We start from the raw sequence: 24,614 nt of genomic DNA, 5'->3' as shown, positions 1-24,614 counted from the left end.
TCTTATGTTCTACATATTTACTATTGTGTTAATCTGGTGTTTACCCTGCGGACACTTAGTAATATTTTTGGACAACAGACACAGATGATTCTTCCATGTTATAGATGTGCATTGCTACTCAGGCTGTCTCAGTGTTAACTTTGAATGCCTTGAAAGAATATCTTATCAGCAGATTTAAAAATTTTATGTATCAACAGTTCTATTTTTTTGTTGGGTGCCAATAGTTGTTAACCAACAAGGGAAATAACTAAAAATATTTTAATTATTTAAAACAATACAATTGAGAGTAGATTCCCTGGAATATTTGCTGGTCCTTATTGCAAAGCTTTATACTTAGGGTTTTGTCTTTGATTTTTACAGTCTTAAAGAAAATCATTGAACACTATTTGGTACAGAGTCTTGCTTATAAGTGCATTATCGTAACTGCTGTTCCAATGATTACTCAACTTGGTTTTAGTTTCAATTCTCTCTTGGTAACATGTGTTTAGCCCTTAGTTTTTTACTCTAAATTTCAGGATTGTAGTTGTCTGTATTTTGGTTTAGAGCTGTATCATTAGGTATATTAGGAAAGATCTGTTTTAAGATTGAAGAGTTCATATTGAAAACATAAATTTATCATTTTATTCTAAATGTGTTTATAGTATTCCTTGGTGGATTTATTTGTGTTACAAACTGGCAATATTTATCTATAATCAAAATTGTACTAACGGCACTGTCTCATTTGCTTTGACCTTGTCCAGGTAATTTGTACATTTGTAGCCTTATTTATGATTTTTAGTTTTATTGTAATTTTGTGCATGTGACTATGGTTGTGTCATGCTGACATGTGTAGTTTATTTGTTTGTATATTAGCTGTGCAATGGTTTGTGACCTAACTTATTGGCCTCACTATTTATTTGGTATCCAGACATATCAGCAAACGATGAGACATTATTAGAGCCTCACAATTAATTGGATGAAGTTGTAATCAGAAGGGGCAATATGACTGATACAGTGGTATTGCACAGAGTTGTCCTTTACTCTCATACCAGTTTCTTGTCCTTCAACAGGAACAGGATATAATTTTGAGATTTGTATATCAGCCATCAATCATTTTTTTTTTCCATTACAGATACTTTATATTGCTTGTTAAAAAAAACAAAACAGGACTAATTCGCTGCTTGTACTTCTTATGTAAGAGGAAGTACTTAATCAATGCTTATTGAACATAAACATCTATTCACCTTAGTACTCTAAATTACAAAGTAATGAAAATTATAGGCGGAAAAAAATTAGAGCAGTTGTAATATGTCCCCGCCTAGATATGTCAACGCCAAGAAAATGACTGTTCAAGAAATAATGTTTTCAACTAAAATGTTGCCAGAACAAGGTAGAAATAGAATTTAAAATGCTCCAGACTTTCAGTCTGCTCCCTGAAATTGTGAAAGGGAGAAATTGTGCCATTAGAGTTCCTCCATTGATTATTGAAATTAGACTTGAAAACAAACTGCCAATTTTGTCAGATCAACTTTTAAGTAAGAACTTTCCTTTACGTGATTTTCACTTATTTAATTAATACTTTCCACAGCCATCTCTTGCTAATTTTAAAGTTCAAGCTTGTGAAATGAACTGGTTAACTCTTTCTCTCCTAATTGACAATACCATCGTTAATTTTACTCCATTCTGCAGCCTAATTGACGATATTATCTTCGATGCTTGAAAAGTCAGTTGTTTGGTCTTCTTTCCTCACAAAATGTTTTAAATTGCTTATAATTAAATCTTTAAATAGATTCCCTTTTTTAAAAAAAATACAGATTTTTTTTCATTTTCACTGTGTTTTTACCAAAAACAATGATTTTGAAGAGTGGGGGCTTAAAAAAGGCTCTATTTTTCTATATATATTTCTATAGGGTGTTCACATGGCATATTGACCTCAAGACAATAAACTGAAATGTTTTATATATGATTTGTGAAAATATGAATAACTATTTAAAAAAATACTTTAAGTTCAATTTGGGTCATAAAATATTGCCTAGATCTAGTTCTAAAAGACTTTTCCACAGTTTTAATTTTTAAATTAATTATCCAAAATAAACTTTTATTTTGGTTTGATAAACATCTATTTGTTTTATCTACAAAGGGCTGACATTCTTTTTAACCCTTTACCAACTATAACATTTTCTGATAACAAACAAAAAAGTGATTAAAGTTGAATCAGGACAGGGTAGTGAAATACCTATGAGCAAAACGGATAATTCTTTTGGTACAAGGAAAATAATTTAGGTGAGAAAGAGTTAATTCCCAACATTTTTATTTTTAAATCAATTAGATCTTGTGTTTCAGTCAACTTAAAAAAAAAAAACTGAACTTTTAAAGCTGGTCCCAATATTAAACTTGATGGGCAGTTAATCTAAGCTGTTATAAAAATGTTCATTAAACCTCACTTGTACTCATTTGTTTACTTTGAATTGAATGTAGTGTCAAGAATTTTTAAACTATTAAAGTGGAGTATATCCCTATTATGGGGTTCAGTAAAAATGAAATATTTTATACTATTTCAGTTGATTATTTAAAGTATTCTAGATTATGTTCCATTCTTTACGTCTGCAGTGAGTAGTAATTGTGTTGGGCATTGTGTTAGTGGCAGTAAATGAGAATGGTCTTTCATTCATTATGTTTCCCTGATTGTATAAAAACAACACAACAGTATAACATAAAAAGCTATTTATTTGCTATTTATTCTTCTCGGTGCTATTATGGCATGCTCAATGCACCAATCCCACTAGGGATTTTTAGATGCTCAGCAAACACAATGCAGCTTGAGTTAGATCTGAAGCTCAAATATTCTGCCTCTGCTGGGATTTGACCCAATGCCCTCGGTTTGAAGGCCACACTGCTTATTCCCCATAGTCTCACAAGTTAAAAAAACAAAAATATAGTGAGTGTTTGTAAATTTAAAAAAAAGATATAAAAAAATAATTATAATAAGGCTTGTCTTTGAGTCCGAAAGTTAAAGAGGAATGCAGTATTTCCCCTGGCTACGTAGCCCCAGCTGTGACCTACATATTTTGCCACATCCAGGGCAAACATAACCATTGTCCACCAGTGGTAGATTAAGATTTTCATTTCGCCATCTGCGTTTGTCTCGGCAGCAAATTTTCTCTTGGTCTCAAATGTGTATCCCATGGCCTTTACGAGTGACCTCCAGCCGTCTTGTTCAGAAGCCGCCAAATATGATCACTAATAAAAGAGAGCTCTTTGAGTGTAATTAACAAAAAAATTCTTGCTTGACAATCATATTTGCAGCAAAACAACAAAGTAATCAGCATTATTAATAATCTTGTGTCCATATTTTTTGTTCTTCACATTTCTAAAAGAAAAAAAAGAGTCAACAAATTTTGACTAATGTTATTGCTACAATTTTTTTCTCCCTGTGTCATGTGTCATAACATTTTCAAATGCCACTTAATTTACTGATTGCACTTGGAGGGGTCCAGAAAAAAGGTTGTGTCCAATGATTTTCTCTCATTGAATGTTACATTGTATATTTGGTATTGTCATTACTGTTGTACAGATAGTGACTATTTTTTAAGTGTACAATTTTACATTACATAAAGTTTACCATGTACGAATCACAGTAAAATGTTATTTTCATTTTGATTTTGATAAGTTATTTAAAAATCAATATTTTACAGAAAAAAATGACATGAGATCACAAGTTCCCCTTTCTGACCTTAGATCTATAGGGTCATCTTTATTTGGCCAACGGTTAACTAGCAGGGTGTCATGTGGCCAGCACAATGACCAACCGCCTTTACTTTCCCCCTACTAAAGTCAGGTACCCATCAGAGTTTGGTGAACTCAGGGGCACCCTAAGAAACTTGCAATTCAAAATCCCAGTCTTCACTGAGATTTGAACCCAGGACCCCAGGTTCAGAAGCCAAGCGCTTAACCACTCAGCCACCGTGACCCCCATGAGATCACAGCTGCCTAAATATGTTGTACAGTCTTGAGTTCTCAGTGGTAATTACATTTGGATGACTACAAAGTCTGTACTTAAACTATAAGTTGGTATAGAGTGAACTGAATGTCAGATAGGTGCAGAGCAATACATGTTTAGTTCAATTCTTAGTGTCTAACAGAGCTAGCAATAACTATTGAGGTATTAAGTTTTAATAAACTGCATGTCCAATCAGCGACCTAAGAAAAGAATCAAGATTTGAGGTTAGAGCACTGTGCTTTCCACATAGGCTTTAAGAATTACAACACACTCTTGCTCTTTGTTTGTTGCAGGGTGCAGATAACTTAAAACTTGATCTGCTCCATGAAGCGCTAGGTGAGGAAGGGGCATTTAATTGGCTTCAGAAGTTCCAGTGTTTTATAAGACCTCAGATTCACTTCCATTGTTTTGTAGATCACTGGTTTAGTTCCATTGTTTAAAAATAATTACTTAAACAAAGCTATAGATTGATTTTTTCATTATAACATTTTATTGAAAAAGAATTTTATTTCAAATCTTAAAAAAAAAAAAAAAAAAAAAAAAAAAGGAAGCTCAGAATAAAAAAAAATCTATTAAAAACATTTGATCATTTAAAGAGTTTATATTCTACCGACATCATACCATTTGAAAGCATTCCTTATATACAGTACAATTAAAGAATCATTACTACATGCAAAAAACAATATAAGCTTTAATTTCTGACATCAAAAACATACAAATTAGACTAAAAAAAAAAAGCATTTTAATTAACTATTAGTTAGAAGGTAGTTTTGACAAAAACATGTGCTTCTAAAAAAAATAATTTATTGTGAGCACAGTTAAAAGCTTGTATAAAACTTGGCATCTTGTATAGTAAGTTCAATTAAAGAATTTGGAAAAGGGAGACCACTGTTCACAAGTTGATTTTGGATAGCTGAACTTGTTGCTTTTTACTATTACTAAAATGTAAACTTGGCAAAGCTAGTGTATAACTTCTATTAACAAGAAAAATGAACAGACAGGGCTGTTGAAGTGACATCCATTATCCATACAGATTCAGGGGAAATAATAATGCTTTTGTCATTGTCAATAATTTTTGGACGCAATGTGCAGCAGAGTGAAATAAAGAATGTATACAAAAAATAAATCAATTCTCAGGAATGTTAAAAAACAGAAAATATGGATCTCTCAGCTATTGCAATAAAAAAAAAAATCGATAAGCAATTAACAACATCTTTAACATTTCTTTAATGTATCAATCTACACAACTATTTATATACAATTAGCAGTAATTTGGTTGGATAAAACAGTTACTATCAACTATGGCATCTTATTGTCACTCAAACTGTGACTTATAGACAGATCATAATGTAAGGTGTCAACCACGTTCTTCACACACACACATCTTACAGTCACTCAAACTGTGACTTATGGACAGATCATAATGTAAGGTGTCAACCACGTTCTTCACACACACACATCTTATAAATTACAGACATCCTTCAAAAGAGAAAGCATATCCATGTGTTAATCTAATCATGCAACTCCGAATTGTGCACTGACTTATGGACAGATCATAATGTAAGGTGTCAACCGCATTCTTCACGCACACACATATCTTATTAATTACGTACAACCTTCATGTGTTAATCTAATCATGCATGTTATTTACAGGCCTAAACTCATTAGTTTTCCTGGCTGATTCAGGCAATCCATTCCATTCTTTCATGGCAGTAGGGAAAAAGGAGCAATCGTACCAGTTTATCCTAGCTTATGGATTAAGAAATGGCCTTTATCTTTGTGTTTTTTTCTAAGTATTTAATAAAGTTGTGGTTTTGTATTTATAACTTATGGTTTAGTCCTTTCTGTAATAGTGCTACCTTATTTTTTGTCTTCTGTCCTGTAGTGTTTCTAAATTTACTAATCTCAAATTTAAAGATTCGTAAGGTATAAATCTCAATGCTCTCTTTTGCATAATACATTCATGTTAATAAATATGACTTGTAATCATAGTGAAGCTAGCCAGCAATATTCTAACTATTGATAGCAATTATCACATTGCAAGGAAAACAAAAAGTATTACATTGAAGATATATATATCTATATATCTAGTAGTTTATCAATATACAACAAACTTATATAATTGTTCAAAAATCTCCTTGTTTCATTAATTCAATCATCGATGTTACATTCTTATACCTTTCACAATATACTGATGAAAGACTAGTTATAACTAACCAGCAAACATGACGTCACGCATTGAGGATCATCAAGAACATAGAAATAAATATATCATGGAAAATATTGACCAGAAATACAAAATGTCTGCTTTAGTAATACATCTGTGTAGGTAATGTAACGACTAGGAGAGAATTAGTTACTGGCAGGATATAAAAACTAAGGGAGGTGGAATGGCAGTGCTTCTTAGACTTAAAAACAATAAATAAATACAAGACTCACCTATTGAATTTTTGGGTAAATTGGTGTGGGAAAAATTTGCTAGGTTCAAGGTTCTGTTCATTTTATCTTTAAAAGAAAAACAACTCCTGGACAGAAAAATTTCATATCCAACAACACGTCCGAAACAGGAAAGGGGTCGAACCAAGACCAATCCTCATAGAAGGCCTGAACACTAACCTGCGATATCGCAACCTGTAAGTAGTGGAAACCAATAGCTCGTGGACGCGTCACAGGACTGTACAACATGGCAATGAGCTATTGGTCTCCACTGCCCACAGCTTGCTAAATCGCAGGTCAGTGTTAAGGCCTTCTGTAGCGAATGGTCCAGTTTGAACTCAAATTAAACTCATTGATAGTGCTTGCCAGGAGAACAGCTAGTCAACTTTATGTTGATTAAATTGGTGTAAAAGCATTTATCAAAAACATTACTAGGATTAATATTAACGCATGTTCTAAAACCAAATTCATTCAGACATACATTTTTATAATTGTCTTATGAGAACTAGTAAATGAATTAAGAAATATAAAGTTGGTCAATTAATCAAATTCATAAAACATTTCATCCAACCAATTGGGTGGTTATTCTAGGAAGATTAATTATAGTTACTTTAAGATTTTTTTTACTAAATTTTAGGACATTCTCACTAAAATAAAGAGCCTTAGAAAAAATAAGTAAATAAAAAAAAAACACAAAAAAACATCTTATCTTATAAATTATAGACATCCTTCAAAAGAGAATATTATTAAATCCTATGCATATCCATAAAAGATGCCTAATGAATATAGTTGAAAAGCATTCTTAGCATTTCTAAAAAAAAATATTATAACTTTCTTTTTTTTATAATGAATTTTAAAAATTATCAAATGTATTTAAATAGTCCATAAATATATTTTTTTTTTTAAAATATTAGCAGCAATTAAATATAAATAAATATAAAAAACATATATAATATATGTTAGTCCACATTAGTAATCTTTATTCCAAACAGCTATTATTATAATAAAAAAAAACAACTTACAAATACAAATTTAAGTCATTTTACATAATAGATGTTTCTAGTTCATATTGTCATTTATAATAATTTGTTTACGATGAAAAGTTGTGTATAAAAATGGAGATCCCAGCAACAAAAGTAAATATTCCTCAAAAGAATTACAAAATTATGTAAAATACTGTATCCATAAAATGTCACTAAAATGTCATTAACAATAATCACAATAAGTTATCAGTATAAAGATGCATTATATTTTTAAAATAATAAAATACTAAGCAGAATTTTAGGTCTACCAATATATATATAAAAAAAGGCTCAAGAAAATTACAGGATTAAGAAAAAATATAAAACTGCAAATTTTTTCATGACAATAATAGTTTGGCTTATTAAACCTAGTGTACTTGATGTAGCTGACACTCTGTACATTGCTGTCCTTTAAAGCAAGGAAGCAAGAATTAATAAAATCAAAAATGATATCAAATTATATTTAGTATTCTAGTAATTGAAATAGTTTTCAACTACTTATAGTGCTGCTATAAATATTGTAAATTAAATACCATCCAATTGGGAAGTTTTTAATCATGTGCAATCTATTTCTTTCTTCCTTACTTCTTTTTCAATGATGGAGATACTGCATATCAAATTACATTTATTAAGGCTTGTCTTTGAGGCCACTGAGCCCAAAGATTTTTGAGGCATGCAGTATTTCCATGTCTGAGCAGCCCCAGCTGGGACCTGCGGGAGGTTTGGACTAGGAAGTAAACTATCTTCAACTCTGAAGGAACATCCGAAACATGTAAAACATTTTACAAAACAAGATTTTACAAATTACATTTAGTATTCGAGTAACTGAAATACTTTGTGCTGCTTTTATCAATAGTCAATTTCAATTGAAATAGTTATCAACTACTTTGTGCTGCTGAAAATAAGAACAGTTTTCAATTCCCTAGATTAACGCTTAGTATTTAAAATCAATCAATAAATAAAAGACTCATTTATTGAATTTTTGGGTAAATTTGTGGTGGAAAAATGAGCTAGGTTCAAGGTTCTGTTTATTTTATCTTTAAAAGAAAGACAACTCCTGGACAGAAAATTTTCCCATCCAAGATCTTGTCTGAAACAGGAAAGGGGTTTAACTGAGACCAATCCTCATAGAAGGCCTGAATACTGACCTGCGATATCGCAACCTGCAAGTAGTAGAAATTGGATGGCTGCCTGGTCGTGCAGTTTGCGCGCCAGACTGTCGTTTGGATTTATTGATGGTCTCGGGTTCAAACCCTGCCCGATCCCATCCCGTCGTCCTGTGGGAGGTTTGGACTAAGAAGTAAACTATCTTCAACTCTGAAGGAACATTCGAAACATGTTAAACATAAACAAACAAACATTAAGAATAAGTGTAGCATTGCATATAAACATTCAAACCCAGTTGTGACCTGTATATTTTGCCACACCTGATGCAGACAAAGCCATGGTCCACTGGAGGTTGCTGTAAATATTTGAAATTAAATAACGTAGGGCAGTTTTTTGTATCATGTGCAAACTATTTCTTAGTATTCCATGAAGGACGCACTCCAGTCGCTTGCCGGACTGTTAGCACTCTTGAATAGAGATCAGTGTACCGAGTCATAATGTGGTCAATGATGGTTTCTGGAAAACAAGTGCTCCAAACATCATCAGGACATCGTCTGTAGTGGTGGAGCACAGCTTCCTCTGGTTCTATTCTGTATCTAAAGTGGTGGTGGAAAAAAAGAAAGAGATTGTATAGAAAATGGTTTGCTACTTAAGGAAAATGTTAAAAATATCAAAAATACTTAATTATCATTATGATAATTCTAGATTAGAATTTCTGATAGTGAAATATTCATGGAGGAACAGTGGCTAGATGATGTTATAGATGACTTTGCTGCACAGAGAGCATGACGCTAGGCATTATGAATTGAGATTTGTCCCTTATGCATTATCTCGATTATTTTTTGTGATTAATTTTACTTAAATATTGTACTAATAGGAGTTTTTAAGACTAAGACTAAGACTTCTTTATTGATAGATGGAAATTTGTTGTAATTACAAGGACTCTTTTTTCATATAAAAACACAATTTAGATTTATGCAAAATGAATTGAGATTTGTCCCTTATGCATTATCTTGATTATTTTTTGTGATTAATTTTACTTAGGCCTATATATTGTACTAATAGGAGTTTTTAAGACTAAGACTAAGACTGCTTTATTGATACTTATGGAAATTTGTTGTAATTACAAGGACTCTTTTTTCATATAAAAACACAATTTAGATTTATATATTTATTAAGTTCATTATCTCATATCATGAAGTAGAATGTCAAAATGCAGGGACCCCAAAAAGGTCAAGCTCCTCAGGCCCCCGAATCCCTAGCTACGCCACTGTGCATTGGATAATCAAGATAATAACCTAACAAGTAATAACCTACGTGGTATATGGATGAAGAGGATATATAGAATGTGTAGTTGATGAAAGCACCCTGGCGGGAAGATAGACATATTTAGTACACTCCCAATGTGGTTTTGTGGCCTTCCTGTAGCGTGTCAGCATGAGGTCCTCTTCTGGATTGGTAGGGCCCCAATTGTAGATGAAAAACTCTGTATCGAAATAGAACCCAGCACTGTCTTGATAATATTCCATTTTTTCCTACAAATAAAATACAGAAACATTAATAAACACTTTATAAGCTAATCTCATTTTAATGTAATCAATTGCAATGCTGGTAACTAAATTCGTAATCTTACTTTAAAAAACTGTTTTAAGGTGATGTCCCTACGCGGTATAATGAACTCATCCAAGTCGTGGCTCATGACATAGCTGAAACCTGACATCCTTTGACGACATTCTAAAACTGCCATGGACTCGTCATGATGAAACTAAACGAAGTATAACAAAACAAGGATTTTAAAATATGCAAATGAAGCGAATGTAATCAGGTCAGGGTTTAGGTTCATTGTACTCAAATTTACAAATATTTAGAAGTATAATTTGAATATGAAGTGCAATGCGAAATGAAAAACGTGCTTCACAAATATTAGAAAAATACAGCACTATGCTGCTGCAGTTTCTGTTATGGCTAATTTACGTTCACCATATTTGCAACTGAAATTAATTACAAAGACAAAGATGTATTGCCAAACAAGGCCGTGACTGCCTGCATCAGGCTAAAAGTTTCAATTTAAACATAGTTAAAAAAGAAGATGAGATTAATAGTGTTCAGGTATTACTATTTGGTCTACGACATGGCAGAGTTGAGAAAAGAATTCAAGTCAAATATCTTTTTAAATTGATAGAAGAAATGGTTTCTCTTGGCTGGTGAATATTGGCATGAATTAAAATAAACACATTTTTTAAAAATAAAAGCATGTTGCTCTCCCTTTATACACATGCATTTAAAAAAAAATCTATTTTAAGGAGTTGTAAATGTTTATATGTCAAATTATCAGAGTCTAACCTGGTGGGTCCTTTTGTCCTTCTCCATCAATGTCCTGTTGGCTGGATATCCTGGCAGCTCATAGGGCTGTAAATCTAGTAGCCCCATGTTCTGATAATATCTAAACACCCTTGTCAAGTTGACCGGGTTCCCCATGTCGTACAGCAGGACCTTGTCCACGCCTAGTAAGCGCTGGACCTCAAACCACTCTATCACTTTCTCAGGGTCAAGGCCTCCGCTGTGGGCGATCTTTGCACAGACGGCCAGACCCCCGGGAAACTGTGTAGGGGTGTGCACGGGTAGGTAATCTGCCAGGTCAGTGGAGCAAGGCGCTGAAGATGATTTAAGCGTGGCGTGACTTGGGATGCGGCCTATCTCAGGCACCTGGCAGAGATACTGCCGAGCGCGGTAGTATCCTGGCGTAAAGTACTCGTGGATTCTGGACAGTATGGTGACATCCATGGTGTGGTAGAAAAAGTGCTCCTCCACCGGGGTGACAAAGAGGCGGGCATGGTCCAGCAGGACGCAGCAGTCTAGATGTTGGACAGTAGCATCAAGTGACGTAATAACGATGCCGATATCCCCTTTCCTCAGCTGGTTGTAACTGGCTATAGCTGAGTACATGTAGATTTCCAGATCTCGTGCCAAAACAAAGTACTGGGCGCTGGACTCTGTGCGAGGTAGAGGGCGTGGCAACCATTTCGAGTACCTGCCGACCTGTTAACATACATCAGGTTATATTATAATAGATTTGATATTTAATTAACATGTACACACTAAGCCCAGGCTTTCATTTCTTTATTCAAAGCCTGAACCTTAAAAAAAAAACGCAGACGACAGTCCATCTTTGTAATGACGATTACATTTTTTTTTCGCAATACGAAATGAACTGAGACCAATCATTACAGTTTGTGTCTGTAATGAAATGATAACGACTAGAATACCAATAACATGGCTTTATTCGACAAAATTAGACTACAGTAAACAGTGAATGAAACCAGCACGTCTAGCATACCACTGATGCAGTCTATACACACACACACACTGGACATGAAACACAACAATGGCCATGACCTTCAGACACGCTGGACGCACGCAGAAAATCAACTCAGTTATACTACAGTGTCATGACGTGGCAACGAGCTATTGGTCTAAACTGCCCACAGGCTGCAACGTCGCAAGTCAGAGTTCAGGCCTTCTAAAACGATAGGTCTCTGATGAATCGTAGTTGTTCTGAGGCCGAGGAAGCCAACACAACATACTTAGAGCTTAAGGTTAGAAAGCGATGCGTAAAACATTGAAATGTCTCTTTAGTAAAATCCATGGTAAAATCACTAAATTTGGAAACTCTTCAGGATAGAAGACTTAAAAGTAAAGTAGCACTGAGCCATAATCTTCAAATAGAAAAACAAAACCTAATAAAATACCGTACTCAGAAAGACACAAAGATTAAAGGCACATCCCTTGTTACATATGCTAGGACACATTTTTACAAATGCTCCTTCTTCCCTAGTGCTATCAGAGCATGGAATGGGCCAGGAAAACCAAAGATTTGGCAGAATTTGATTAACATGCATGAATAGATTAACCTAGAAACAAGCGTAGGACGTAATCTTCTTTTTTTTTTTTTAAATTACGTCTGTATTTCATAAGATAAGATAATTTAAATGGAGGTTCTCAATACGAAGCTTACACGCCGACATGTGTTTCTCTGAGCCTAAAGCTGGGAAACATGTACGGTACGACATTATCGGTAAAGGGTCGAGACAAAGATCTCTAAGAAACTTTGACCAGTTGTAAACCTTTCTTCAAAGGCCAGGGACATCAAAACGCTCCTTAAACTCCCTCTGAGGTGCTTCCTTTATAATTAGAACATTTTAGTGGCGAAATAACGATTCAAATAAACTAAAAAGAAAGAAAAGAAATGACTGAATAGATTTGCAGTGGGCCTATTCGTATTCATTTAGTTTACAGTTGCGTACATACAAATTTATATTGAAATAATTTTGCAACGTCTGAATTTAAATTATATATTAACGACTTTTATTTCAAAACAGAAAACAGTAAAAAAAAAAAAAAAAAAAAAAAATCTAGGTAAATGGGCATACCATGGTACGATGGTAGATATAATGTTGAAACGTAAACTATCAACAGCCCAGAGCGCTAAAATGATTAGGCCTACCTGTCTTACGGGGACTACACTCTTCAAGAAAATCAGTGAACAAAGACACAGAGCAAGAAGCAGTATTCCATTTCTTTTCTTTGATAGAACCATGTGACTAGCCAGCATCCACGCAAACGTGATAGTTTGAGAACATTTTCTGAACTTCATAGACATCTAGATCTAGATGCCATCGGGTGCTGACAATCTGCATGAATTTTCATTTCCTTTCATCCTTTTTATAATGCATTTTACTTCGGCCTATCGTCTCAGCTTCTGTCAATTAATCAAGAAATAAAACTGAAACAGACACAAAATAGAGCAGTGAGATTCATAACAAACGAATATTCACATTTGACTAGAGTAACACCTTTAGTAGAATTACTAAATTTAGAAAACCTTCAGAACAGAAAACTTAAAAGTAAAGTAGCAATTATACATAAAACACTGAACCATAATCTTCAAATACAAAAACAAAATCTAATAAAATACTCAGAAAGACACAAAGATAAAGGCACATTCCAGTTCCATATGCTAGGGCAAATTTGCACAAATGCTCCTTCTTCCCTATTGCTATTAGAGCATGGAATGGGTTGCGTGAGCCAGCCAGGAAAACCAATGACTTGGCAGAATTTAAGTCATTGGTTAACATGCACGACTAAACGCATGAGCGTAGGGCGTAATCATCTTCTTTTTTTGAAGTAACGTCTGTATTTCATAAGATAAGATAAATCTAAAATTCTATTTAACCTTTTTTAGGCCAATATTAGAGTAGGCTATGCGTCCTCAACTCAAGAAAACAGAAAGAAACTAGATTTAGAACAGACGCAAAAAAAAAAAAATGAGATTTATAATAAACGAATATTTTTGTTTGAATAGAAATAACACTTTTAGTAAAATAACTAAATTAAATTAAGAGACGCTTCAGGACAGAAGACTAAAGTACATCAGCAATAACGCATAAAACACTGAACCATAATTTACAAATAGAAAAAACACAACCTAATAAAATCCTCAGAAAGACACAAAGAGAAAGGCACATTTCTTATTCCATTATGCTGGGGCAAATTCGTACAAGTGCTCCTTCTTCCCTTACGCCATTAGAGCATGGAACGAATCATCCAGGAAAACCAACGACAGAGTTTGAATCAGTGTTTTACACAGGCACGGATGAAATGAACTCACGGAAAAGCGTAGAACGTAAGTCTAATTATCTCCTCTTTTGAAGTAACGTCAGATATTTATAAGCTAATGAATTACTTCAGAACAGTAAAGAAGGACCAAAGCAAATCAACGTTTGTCTGATGAAGATCTAGCAGTTAAAAACATAAGACCATCGGGTCCAACTAGACTCGCATTTAAGATGGTAAGATCGTTGTTGTTTTGGCCTATATAAAACTCATCCAAAAACTGTATGGTAATTTAAGTATGTTTATATACTTTTGATTCATTCATAACTTTAACATTTGATAATTAAACTATTCAAATGACTACACATAAAAGCACAGAAAGATTTTGACGAAAGCTATTTCCAAGTGCAAGATTGGGGACATAGACAGTATTCATAATTCTGAAACATTAGTAAATCTAGCCTCAAGGCATAGATCTAGTTTCACTGTGATATTCATGGCAGGATTATGGTAAATTGAGTCTCTATGAGAAGCGAATGGAGAGACCCCAAATGAAATGGAAAAAAAAGACCGAATTATAGACCGTCCTGCACGTACCCATATCAAAATCAACAAATAAGTTAAATTCATATATAGCGTCGATAGCACTAATGGGCGATTCATGAACAGCAGACTATAGAAATAACGTTTCGACATGTCACCAAAAGTAAGAAACAATGGCCTTCTAACATATGTAGTCTAACAAGTAGATCTAGCTACACGCTCCCAATACACACACGCCAACACCACGACCTCATCAAAAAAAAAAATGTTCCCCAATGAACCATATCGTTGGTTTGTCATTCCCACCCCCTCTGGGTGTCACACGGTGCGGACCACACTCTCGCACGCCCTAGTGACGCCACTGCTTACAACACAGTATCCTTATAACAGTGATGCCCAAAATACGGTCTGCGGGCAAGATGACGTGGTTTCATCCGGACCGCCGAAATTTTGGCACGAAGAGTAGATACCCCCCTTCAAAAAAGAAAAAGGTTGACTTATGTATCTTTACCTACGTTAGGGCCCTCAATTTTTCTTTAATTGATTGGTACCATGACATTTAACATTAGTGTGTTTATGAAATGAGAATCTACCACAAAAAAGAAGACGGATCTTTTTTTTTTTTGTGGAGCATGATCATAAGCCAACATATTTGATTTCAAAAGAAAATGTGTCTATTTTTAAAAAAAGAACAACATATAAACGTCATCATGTAACAAACATGACGTCATTCTTGGTTTGAGCCGCGACTAAAAAGATTGTTAAACTACGCCTACAGATTGGAGGATCGATGGGAATATTTGCCAAAAAGCGACAAGAAAATGAGTCGGTAGTAAAGCTAGCTACAATGTTGCTCTTTTTTAAATAGAGAAATTAAGACGTTTTCTGACGCGTGAAAAAAAATCGCTTCAGATATCCAATTTCTTAATGTAAGTACTAGATCGACGGGTTTATAATCAATTAGTTACAAATTCTGGTAAATTTCATTTATTTTTTTTGTACCTTTACGTTCATGTGGCCCTCGATATCAAAAAGTACTATCCGGTGCACCCCTACCCGCGACACGACTGTCAGAAATTATAATGGCCAGCAGGTCGAATTAGGTTGGGCATCACTGCCTTATAACATAGCCTTCTTAAAAACATTGTTTACCTATTGTAGATTTACATGCTCGAGATTTCACTTACATAAAAAACAAAGTTATAAACGGTAATCGCTCGTCGCGACATGAATATAGAGCGATTCAAGTAATCTGAGCATTGTTAAATGTTATTTATTGTGTTTTATGGCGCTTTCCGTCGAGAGCAAACATAAAAAAAGTTCACACTTGTAGGTTTTAGACAAAACAATCAAGAGTCGACCCTACGTCATGGTCCTTCCGTTTTACTGTCAAAAAGAGTTGAGCAGAAACTCTTGAAACTCTAGGCATGTAAGCCTGGTCGAACAAAGCATTATGTATGGAAAAGGTCCAAGCTAATGTCCATATTTAACACTGCTAAAAGAGTTGAGCAGAAACTCTTGAAACTCTAGGCATGTAAGCCTGGTCGAACAAAGCGTTCTGTCTGGAAAAGGTCCAAGCTAATGTCTATATTTAACACTGCTATTTCCAGTAGGTCGGACATTCCGAGCCGAGCACACTGTAAAAAGTATTTTTAATGTTTTTCTTGTTTAAAAAGACAATACCTCCTTTATACAACTTATAGAGCGATTGTTGTTTTTTTCTCTTAAAAACAAATGAATGATTGATTAAAAAAACAACAACAATGGGACATTTTTGCCAGCGATATGCATAAACTTTTTAGGAAAATCGTTAGAACCGTTTTCTAGATCACAATCCAGGTTCTAGGAAGTTGTGACTTGAAAAAGGTATTATAAAAAGGTGTATTTAAAAAAAAAGCTTATTATGTATTTAAATAAAAAATTAATAGAATAGAAAGTTGTTGCACCAGATCTTTGCAAATTCTATAATATCAAGAAATCTGTTGAATTTAAAACGTGACAGACGGACGGACGGACAGACAGACTATACAAAACCAATAGCGGCTTTTTCCCAATCGGGTGCCGCTAAAAATAATAATTTTCTTTTTTTAAATGACGAAAATTGATGCCTCGGTGTCAGTGCTAATATTAAGTCAATCGTAAAAACGGCAATGCTCGGGTCTTCACAACAAGCACGTGACGTAATAAGAGGCTAAGTCAATACACTTCAAGTTCTGATCGATGGGGGAACAGTAGTGACAAGTCTGCAGGTAAGCAATGTATCAAGTCAGAGAGAGAGAGAGAGAGAGAGGCAGTGAAAGTGTAGATAGAAAAGAGGAAGAGAAGAGAACGAACAAGAGAGAGAGAGAGAGAGAGGGAGAGAGAGAGAGAGAAAGTGTGTGTGTGAGAGAGAGAATGAAGCTTCTGAGGAAATGAAAGAAAAAAAGAAAGAGAAGAGAACAAACAAGAGAGAGAGAGAGAGAGAGAGAGAGAGTATGGTAGAAAGAAAATAGGAGAATTCTATTACTTTCTCATTAGTACATATTCGTCGATAAATCGATGTCGTAATCTTGTGATGTTGTTTTGAAACCAGTGCAGATACTCAAATCGTGTTGAGAGAGAGAGAGAGAGAGAGAGAGAGAGAGAGAGATAGAGAGAGAGAGAGACATTGGGGTCTTCGCTTAATTCAACTAATTGTCTACGAGGACAACACTGGGAAGCTTTACATTCACACGTTTAGGGCCATACGAATTGCCATGTATAGACGCAACAGTCTTTTTTTCTGCTTTTATTATAGAATAGAGAACAATGCAAATATCCTATATCTAAATGGTTGTTGATTTACAACAGGATATGGCCTACTCTACTGTTGATAACACGAACTTCACAAGTCTTGACATATATTGTTATGCTCCAATCAAGACATACACAAGCAAGTCCGAACAGCTGCTCGGCTTTTCAGACGTTCTTTAAAAAACTGGATAACGCTTAGTAAGCCTTTAACTCTTTCTCTCCGTAATTAATACCACATTCTGGTGAAATCAACGTTGGTATCTTCATTTAGGAGAGAAAGAGTTAAAACGTTTATTTACAAGGGAAAAATGGTCGTCGAGTCTTCTCCCTAAGTCACTCCTTCTAGCGTCTCTAATCATGGCGTAGTTCCTAATTCTATCTACTCTTTTGGTTCCGAGATTACTACACGAATAGCTTTTAAATATGTATCATAACAACACAAGGAATTTTCTTTACAATCTACTCTTTTGGTTCCGAGATTACTGCACGAATAACTTTTAAATGTGTACCATAACACTATAAGGAATCTTCTTTACAATCTACTCTTTTGGTTACGAGATTACTACACGAATAACTTTTAAATGTGTACCATAACACTATAAGGAATCTTCTTTACAATCTACTCTTTTGGTTCCAAGATTACTACACGAATAACTTTTAAATATGTATCATAACAATACAAGGAATTTTCTTTACAATCTACTCTTTTGGTTCCGAGATTACTACACGAATAACTTTTAAATATGTATCATAACAATACAAGGAATCTTCTTTACAATCTACTCTTTTGGTTACGAGATTACTACACGAATAACTTTTAAAAATGTATCATAACAATACAAGGAATCTTCTTTACAATCTACTCTTTTGGTTCCGAGATTACTACACGAATAACTTTTAAATATGTATCATAACAATACAAGGAATCTTCTTTACAATCTACTCTTTTGGTTCCAAGATTACTACACGAATAACTTTTAAATATGTATCATAACAATACAAGGAATCTTCTTTACAATCTACTCTTTTGGTTCCGAGATTACTACACGAATAACTTTTAAATATGTATCATAACAATATAAGGAATACTCTTTATAAGTGGAATGTAAAGACCCGAATGTGTGAACTATGGAAACGTTCAACTATTACGTAAGGACAAAAAAAGTTGGGGGTATAAAAATTAGTTACGATTTGTTACAAGGAAGAAAGAAAGCTGTCGATTTGTTACGTAGCAAAACAATACAAAACATTTAAATGAAATAACAGGTGCAGTGATGCCTAATAGCAAACCCCTGCATGTTACGACCAACTCTGGCAAAGTTTGAAGGAAAGACTGAATCACGAATATGTCAAAGAGTGTAACACATACTTTGCATCAGGAGCCTTGCTGAAATCACACCAACAAAACTTGCAAATACTAAGCTGAGACCAAGGCGACTGATTATAATGCCACGAAATGAACTCCTCGTTTCTGCTAACGATGATGTAGAAAGGACAGCAGAGAGTAAAGATTGGCGATGATCGTCTTCAAAATGTAGATAATGAGATAGAAGCGAAGAAAAGAAAGTCGAAATCTATCCCATCTTTCCGTAAATATATCCCATAATCCGATGGAATTATTCATTTTGTTCATTAGAAGTTTGTTAGCAGAAAATGTTTTATTTTGGTATAGAATTGAGAGGACTCATATTAATGTTTATAATAAAAAAAATAATTTAATGAGGTCAAATCAACGATGGTATCGTCAAATAGGAGAGAAAGAGTTAAAATTCGAATTCTCTTGTTATTTTACTTTAGGAGAGCGGATAATTGAGTTTTGTTACTATTTGTTACAATGTGTGGGTGTGGGGGAGAGGTTATAATTTGGAGATACGTTGTAGCCAAATGTTATCTAATTAATAAAAATAAAATAAAAACAGCTCGACTTTACAAAGTTTTTTTTTTCTTAAGACCAACCAAGTAGGCTACCATACCTATCCAGCCCTGTGTTTTTGCAAAGCTTAATCAACTCACTCTGTGTGTCTGTCTGTCTGGTAAAAAAGTTTGTACACGTTATTTCTTCGACACCCAATCTCGGATCACACACGAATAAATTACACAAAAAAAATATTAAATTAACTGTTGGTAATAAATTTTGTTTTATGGTATCTCGAACAAGGGAAAGAAATTGTACTTGACTGAAGTGGTGGTACAAGCTGAATCAGTCTCCAAGTTAGATAGTAGTCTGAAGCTTAGTGAAAACAAACAGGAAACAGGCCAATAGATAACTATACAATCTTCCCTATTCATAAGCTCTTCACTAGCAGAGTGGTTAACCGTGTTGGCCTGAGAAACCTGAGAAGGTTTTTGCTCACGAGTTCTATTTTTTTTCTTTAAATATATTTAAAAAGCGATCACCCAGATACCTCGTTCTTTCTCCCCCTACCAATTTCTAGCTAGTCCAGACCAGTGATAGGATCATAGCGTATTGAGAAAGTTAAAAGCATGAAATAGCGCTAAACAAAAACAATAGGTAACAATATTTCTGTTAGTCTAGATCTATTACAAATTTAATTACATGACAGATACAAACTAACTGATACAACTATACAGATGATATAAGCCTTATATTTATTATTTTGTTATTTTTATTGTATTTTGTTTTGTGTACGTTAATTTTAAAATAATAAAATCTAGTTCTTGCACGTGCGTCGACTCAATGATCGCACCTAAACTCAACAACAAACAAATGTAATCAAATAAAGATTATTCCAGATACGTATTGCGTTCGTACCAGTATATCTTCTGGTCTTCACATAATAGTCGAGTTAGTGTCATGGAGTGTGTGTGTGTGTTTCCAAGGTGATTCTGAAGAAAGGAAATATTGATTGTTAGTCGTCTCTCGTACTTAACATAGCTTACGACAGCGCCGCTTATCTTGCATCATTCTACAAGACTAACATTAAATTAATGCTCTCTCTCTCTAAAACTAACAATAAACACTCCCTTTCTATATCACCTAGGAAACACACCATCACTCCATGACAGTAGGCTGTAATTGTAATTAAGAACAGCTTGTGAAAGTTTTAAGTATGCCAGACGATTTCAGAATGCCAGAGTGTCAAGACATGTTCTTATAGTGAGTTAGATGTTAAAACATCAGTTTATTTCATTTCATCTCAAGTTGAATGTGTCTAGATTGTATTAAAAGTTATATGTAGTGTTGTTGCTTTTTTTTTTTTTAATTGAGAAGTTATTCAAGTAATTTCAAGTTTTATACATTAAATTGATAATACGCCTATCGAGGTTTTGTTGTCTACCAGCAGTTAGGTGCTACAAGTCAGAGACCGTCAACACCAGTTGGCTTGTGCTAAATATTCTTGATTTCTAAGGTAATTCCTACTTCTACGTAACTTCTATCAGAATGAGGAACTAGAAGCAATAGTAATCACTGATCATGTTGAGGTTAGCCTAAATCTAAATGCAAATGATACATTGATATTAAATCAGGGTTATTACTATTATTAGCAATTTGGTTAAAGAGGATATTCAAATAAAATAGCGATGTTCGTGTTATATATCTAGCCTACTAGTATTTATAATTTTTTTTTCTCATTCAGATATTCGTCCCCAACTTCCGGAGACTACATGACGCCAATGCAAGTCGACATACTCACATTTGCATATTTATTATTGGGTCTGCATTCGTTAAGGAGAAATTAAAAATCATACTTTTAAAACTTGAAAACGATCCAAATATAAACAGTACATTAACTCCTCTCCTAACTGACGATACCAGCGTTGATTCCAGCAAAATGTGGTAAATAATAACGGAGAGAAAGAGCTAATATCATTTTTCGTTTTATATACATCGAAACATTTATACACAAGAAGAAAACGATGGCTAGAAAGCTGACAACTGGGAATGAGATCTAGTGTTAAATACCAAGATGGCAGTGAAAAAAGATTCTCAACAGCTCGTCATTTATGTATTACAAATTTCATCAGAAATACCCATGACTACCAGAATCTAATAAGAAATATTGAACACTTACTAGGAAACAGCTTGCATTGGCTAGACTTGTGATACTCCTTCGTGTTTGAAAAACGTGGGATACACGACAGCCGGTGTGGCCTGGTATGTACAGCCCAATGTATCAGTGACACATTATATTGGGCGGGGGTATGTATGTGTGTAGTGTGTATGTTTGAGTGCGTGCAGATAATTGCCCAGCTCCCTTGTCAATATCAATTAACACCACTCTCTGTTCCTATCAAATTTCTCTTTAAATATGTATGTTAAATGGCATATGCCACCTTGTTTTCTATATTACACTGGTAATTAAATCGCCTTGGCAGAATTTAGAAATATCATTGGATATCAAGAGACTTTCAAATGTTTATTTTTTACAAAGCTTATATCAACTCACGCTGTCTGGTAAAAAAAAAATGTGAACACGTTAGTTCTCCCTTACCCATTCTCGGATCAAGTAGAAACTTCGCACAATTATTCATTGACATGAATCAATAAAAAAAAAAACAACAATTAGACAATTAATTACTGGTAATTCTTTTTTTTTTTAAATAGCAACAAGGGAAACTATTACTTCAGTATTCACAGATATGGCTAAATTTATTTATTGTAGCTAACAAAACATCTATTTAAAAAAAATACCCAATTAGTCAATTAACTATTGGTAAATAACTATTTTGTTTGATATCAAATAAGGGAAATAGCTTGTACTTTATTGATAGATATAGTTTTAAGAGCGAGTTCTTCCCCTTAAGATAAGCTTCAATTGTAGTCAAACTGACTTTTCATATTGATTGGACCAATAAAACCTATCTAATCTTATCTTAGTTTTTATTTTAAAAAAGGACTTTTAAAATATTTTTGTTGATATTTCCTGATTATTCTAAAATGATTGTTTTTAAAACTTCAAGTTTGTTACATGCCTACTGTAAGAAATATTTCCCATGTTTCAGATGCGCATCCCCTGGACAGCAACTGGGGATGGCAGCGGGCAGGGTTAAGCCAGGGACCATCAAGATGACCTAACAACAGTCCAGCGCTCGTACCCCCGCACGACCAAGCAGTAATGTTTTCCGTTCCACCATTATTTCAACAACTGGACATTGGCACATTCTTACGGACGATAACCAGTCATGCAACACCAAAACATATCCATTTTTAACAAACTGCCTAAATAAACTCTGTCTGTCTGGGTATTTCTCTCACATGCCATTCTTGGATCAAGATGAAACTTTGGCAAAAATATTCATTATCAACGACAATACACGAATTAATGGGGAAACAAGTTAATTAATTAGTCATAATTCATTAATTTTGCAATTTAAATAAAACTAGAATAAAGACTTGTATTTTTTCCCTCCCAGTCCTACATATCCTCAAAGAGAACGCAGACAACAGATATTAAAGAGAACGCAGACAACAGAAATCAAAGAGAACGCAGACAACAGAAATATCAAAGAGAACGCAGACAACAAAAATATCAAAGAGAACGCAGACAACAGATATCAAAGAGAACGCAGACAACAGATATATCAAAGAGAACGCAGACAACAGATATATCAAAGAGAACGCAGACAACAGATATATCAAAGAGAACGCAGACAACAGATATATCAAAGAGAACGCAGACATCAGAAATATCAAAGAGAACGCAGACAACAGATATCAAAGAGAACGCAGACAACAGATATATCAAAGAGAACGCAGACAACAGATATATCAAAGATAACGCAGACAACAGAAATATCAAAGAGAACGCAGACAACAGATATCAAAGAGAACGCAGACAACAGATATATCAAAGAGAACGCAGACAACAGAAATCAAAGAGAACGCAGACAACAGATATATCAAAGAGAACGCAGACAACAGATATATCAAAGAGAACGCAGACAACAGAAATCAAAGAGAACGTAGACAACAGATATATCAAAGAGAACGCAGACAACAGATATATCAAAGAGAACGCAGACAACAGATATCAAAGAGAACGCAGACAACAGACATCAAAGAGAACGCAGACAACAGAAATCAAAGAGAACGCAGACAACAGATATCAAAGAGAACGCAGACAACAGAAATCAAAGAGAACGCAGACAACAGATAAAGATTTGGAGTAAAAAAAAAGGCTTTATTTGGAAACATTAACGACATGGGGGTTAAAGTTTCTATTTAGGTCACAGTTTTAATGATAACCTATATTTGGACATGCGCAAATGTTTTGCACAATTTCCTTCGGAATTTTATCTTCTCTAGACCTAGGGATTAGAAAACGAACGTTGAATTGAGCATCAAAAAAATATCACTTTCTGACAAAAAAAAAAAAAGAAGAAATATAATTCTTTCAGATACTTAAAAATAAAAAAGGTGCGCCGCGAAAAAAAAAAGTGAAGTTACTATTTGTCAACTCCACCGTTCATTATAGACCTACTTAGACTACTGGCCAACAAAATGTGGACTTAACAAGGAAAACTGTAGACCAGAGAAATAATATAGTACATGAACTGCTGAACAAAATGTTGTGATGCTTGATATTAATATAATTTTTTATTCGACTACTAAAACAGAGGCGTAGCTAGGGTGGGGGAAGAAGGGAGAGAATTTGAAAATTCCCTAGGCTCCCCACTTGAGGGTGGCCCCCCAAATGAGTGTTTTTTTTACATTAAATATTAAATATTACCCAAAATGCTGGGGGCCCCAAAGAGGTCAAGCCCCCTGGGCCCCCAAATGATGGCAAATTTCTAGCTCCGCCACTGCACTAACATCGCAATAAACAACTAATTTATCACATTCAGAGTCCATAGTACTTTCCTTGAAATAAAATCTAGACGAGGGGTGGGCAAATTACAACCCGCGGGCAAAACGCGGCCCGCCGGAGTGTTTTATGAGAAATCAGGTGTTCCCACAGTATATACATTTAAAAATGTAAATATATTAAAAATAATTCTAAATATATATAAATTATTCAAACTTTCTCATTATAAAAAGTTTCAAGTAAACGACGATTATTCTTATTGGCATTACTTCAATACACTCAGTCAAAGACACAATCTCTGACCAGTATTTATTCAATGCTATGAAAGACTGTTGAGTTTTGGCTATGCTTGGGACAATATAGCAAGTGTAACAA

The 24,614-nt window shown here is 34.2% G+C and overlaps 3 protein-coding genes across 11 annotated transcripts in view; 2 read left to right on the top strand and 1 right to left on the bottom strand.

Annotated features, from left to right (window-relative positions):
* Positions 1-24,614, top strand: part of LOC129928052 (uncharacterized) — a 235,825-nt gene that overhangs the window by 81,321 nt on the left and 129,890 nt on the right. The gene's annotated exons all lie outside the window — the stretch shown is intronic.
* The window catches only part of LOC106071649 (uncharacterized), a 36,662-nt gene continuing 18,916 nt past the window's right edge, over positions 6,869-24,614 (bottom strand). For 3 of the 9 annotated variants that reach the window (XM_013231809.2, XM_056040101.1, XM_013231823.2), the window contains exons 2-6: positions 13,049-13,327; positions 10,888-11,583; positions 10,178-10,309; positions 9,862-10,079; positions 6,869-9,140 (exon numbers count right to left, since the gene is read on the bottom strand). In XM_013231809.2, coding sequence (XP_013087263.2) covers positions 8,954-9,140; positions 9,862-10,079; positions 10,178-10,309; positions 10,888-11,583; positions 13,049-13,204 — 1,389 coding nt within the window. In that variant the 5' untranslated portion in view covers positions 13,205-13,327 and the 3' untranslated portion in view covers positions 6,869-8,953. Of the gene's footprint in view, positions 9,141-9,861; positions 10,080-10,177; positions 10,310-10,887; positions 11,584-12,559; positions 12,680-13,048; positions 13,328-21,506; positions 21,612-24,614 lie in introns of those variants that run through there. The other 6 variants (XM_013231829.2, XM_056040102.1, XM_013231842.2 and 3 more) reach the window with 4 other exon arrangements.
* LOC129928407 (uncharacterized) lies at positions 21,402-23,604 on the top strand. Its single transcript, XM_056042653.1, has 2 exons — positions 21,402-21,440; positions 22,849-23,604. The coding sequence occupies exons 1-2, from the start codon at positions 21,402-21,404 to the stop codon at positions 23,602-23,604; spliced, it is 795 nt and encodes a 264-aa protein (XP_055898628.1).

The sequence above is a fragment of the Biomphalaria glabrata genome, chromosome 9, assembly GCF_947242115.1.
Source record: "Biomphalaria glabrata chromosome 9, xgBioGlab47.1, whole genome shotgun sequence".
NCBI classification, from domain to species: domain Eukaryota; kingdom Metazoa; phylum Mollusca; class Gastropoda; family Planorbidae; genus Biomphalaria; species Biomphalaria glabrata.
This window is presented reverse-complemented; position numbering and strand designations above follow the sequence as displayed.

Coding starts and splice junctions, on each gene's coding strand:
- LOC129928407 (XM_056042653.1), top strand. CDS start 21,402: ATGGCAGTGAAAAAAGATTCTCAACAGCTCGTCATTTAT. Junction 21,441..22,848: donor CTCAACAGCTCGTCATTTAT/GTATTACAAATT, acceptor TTTCCCTCCCAG/TCCTACATATCCTCAAAGAG.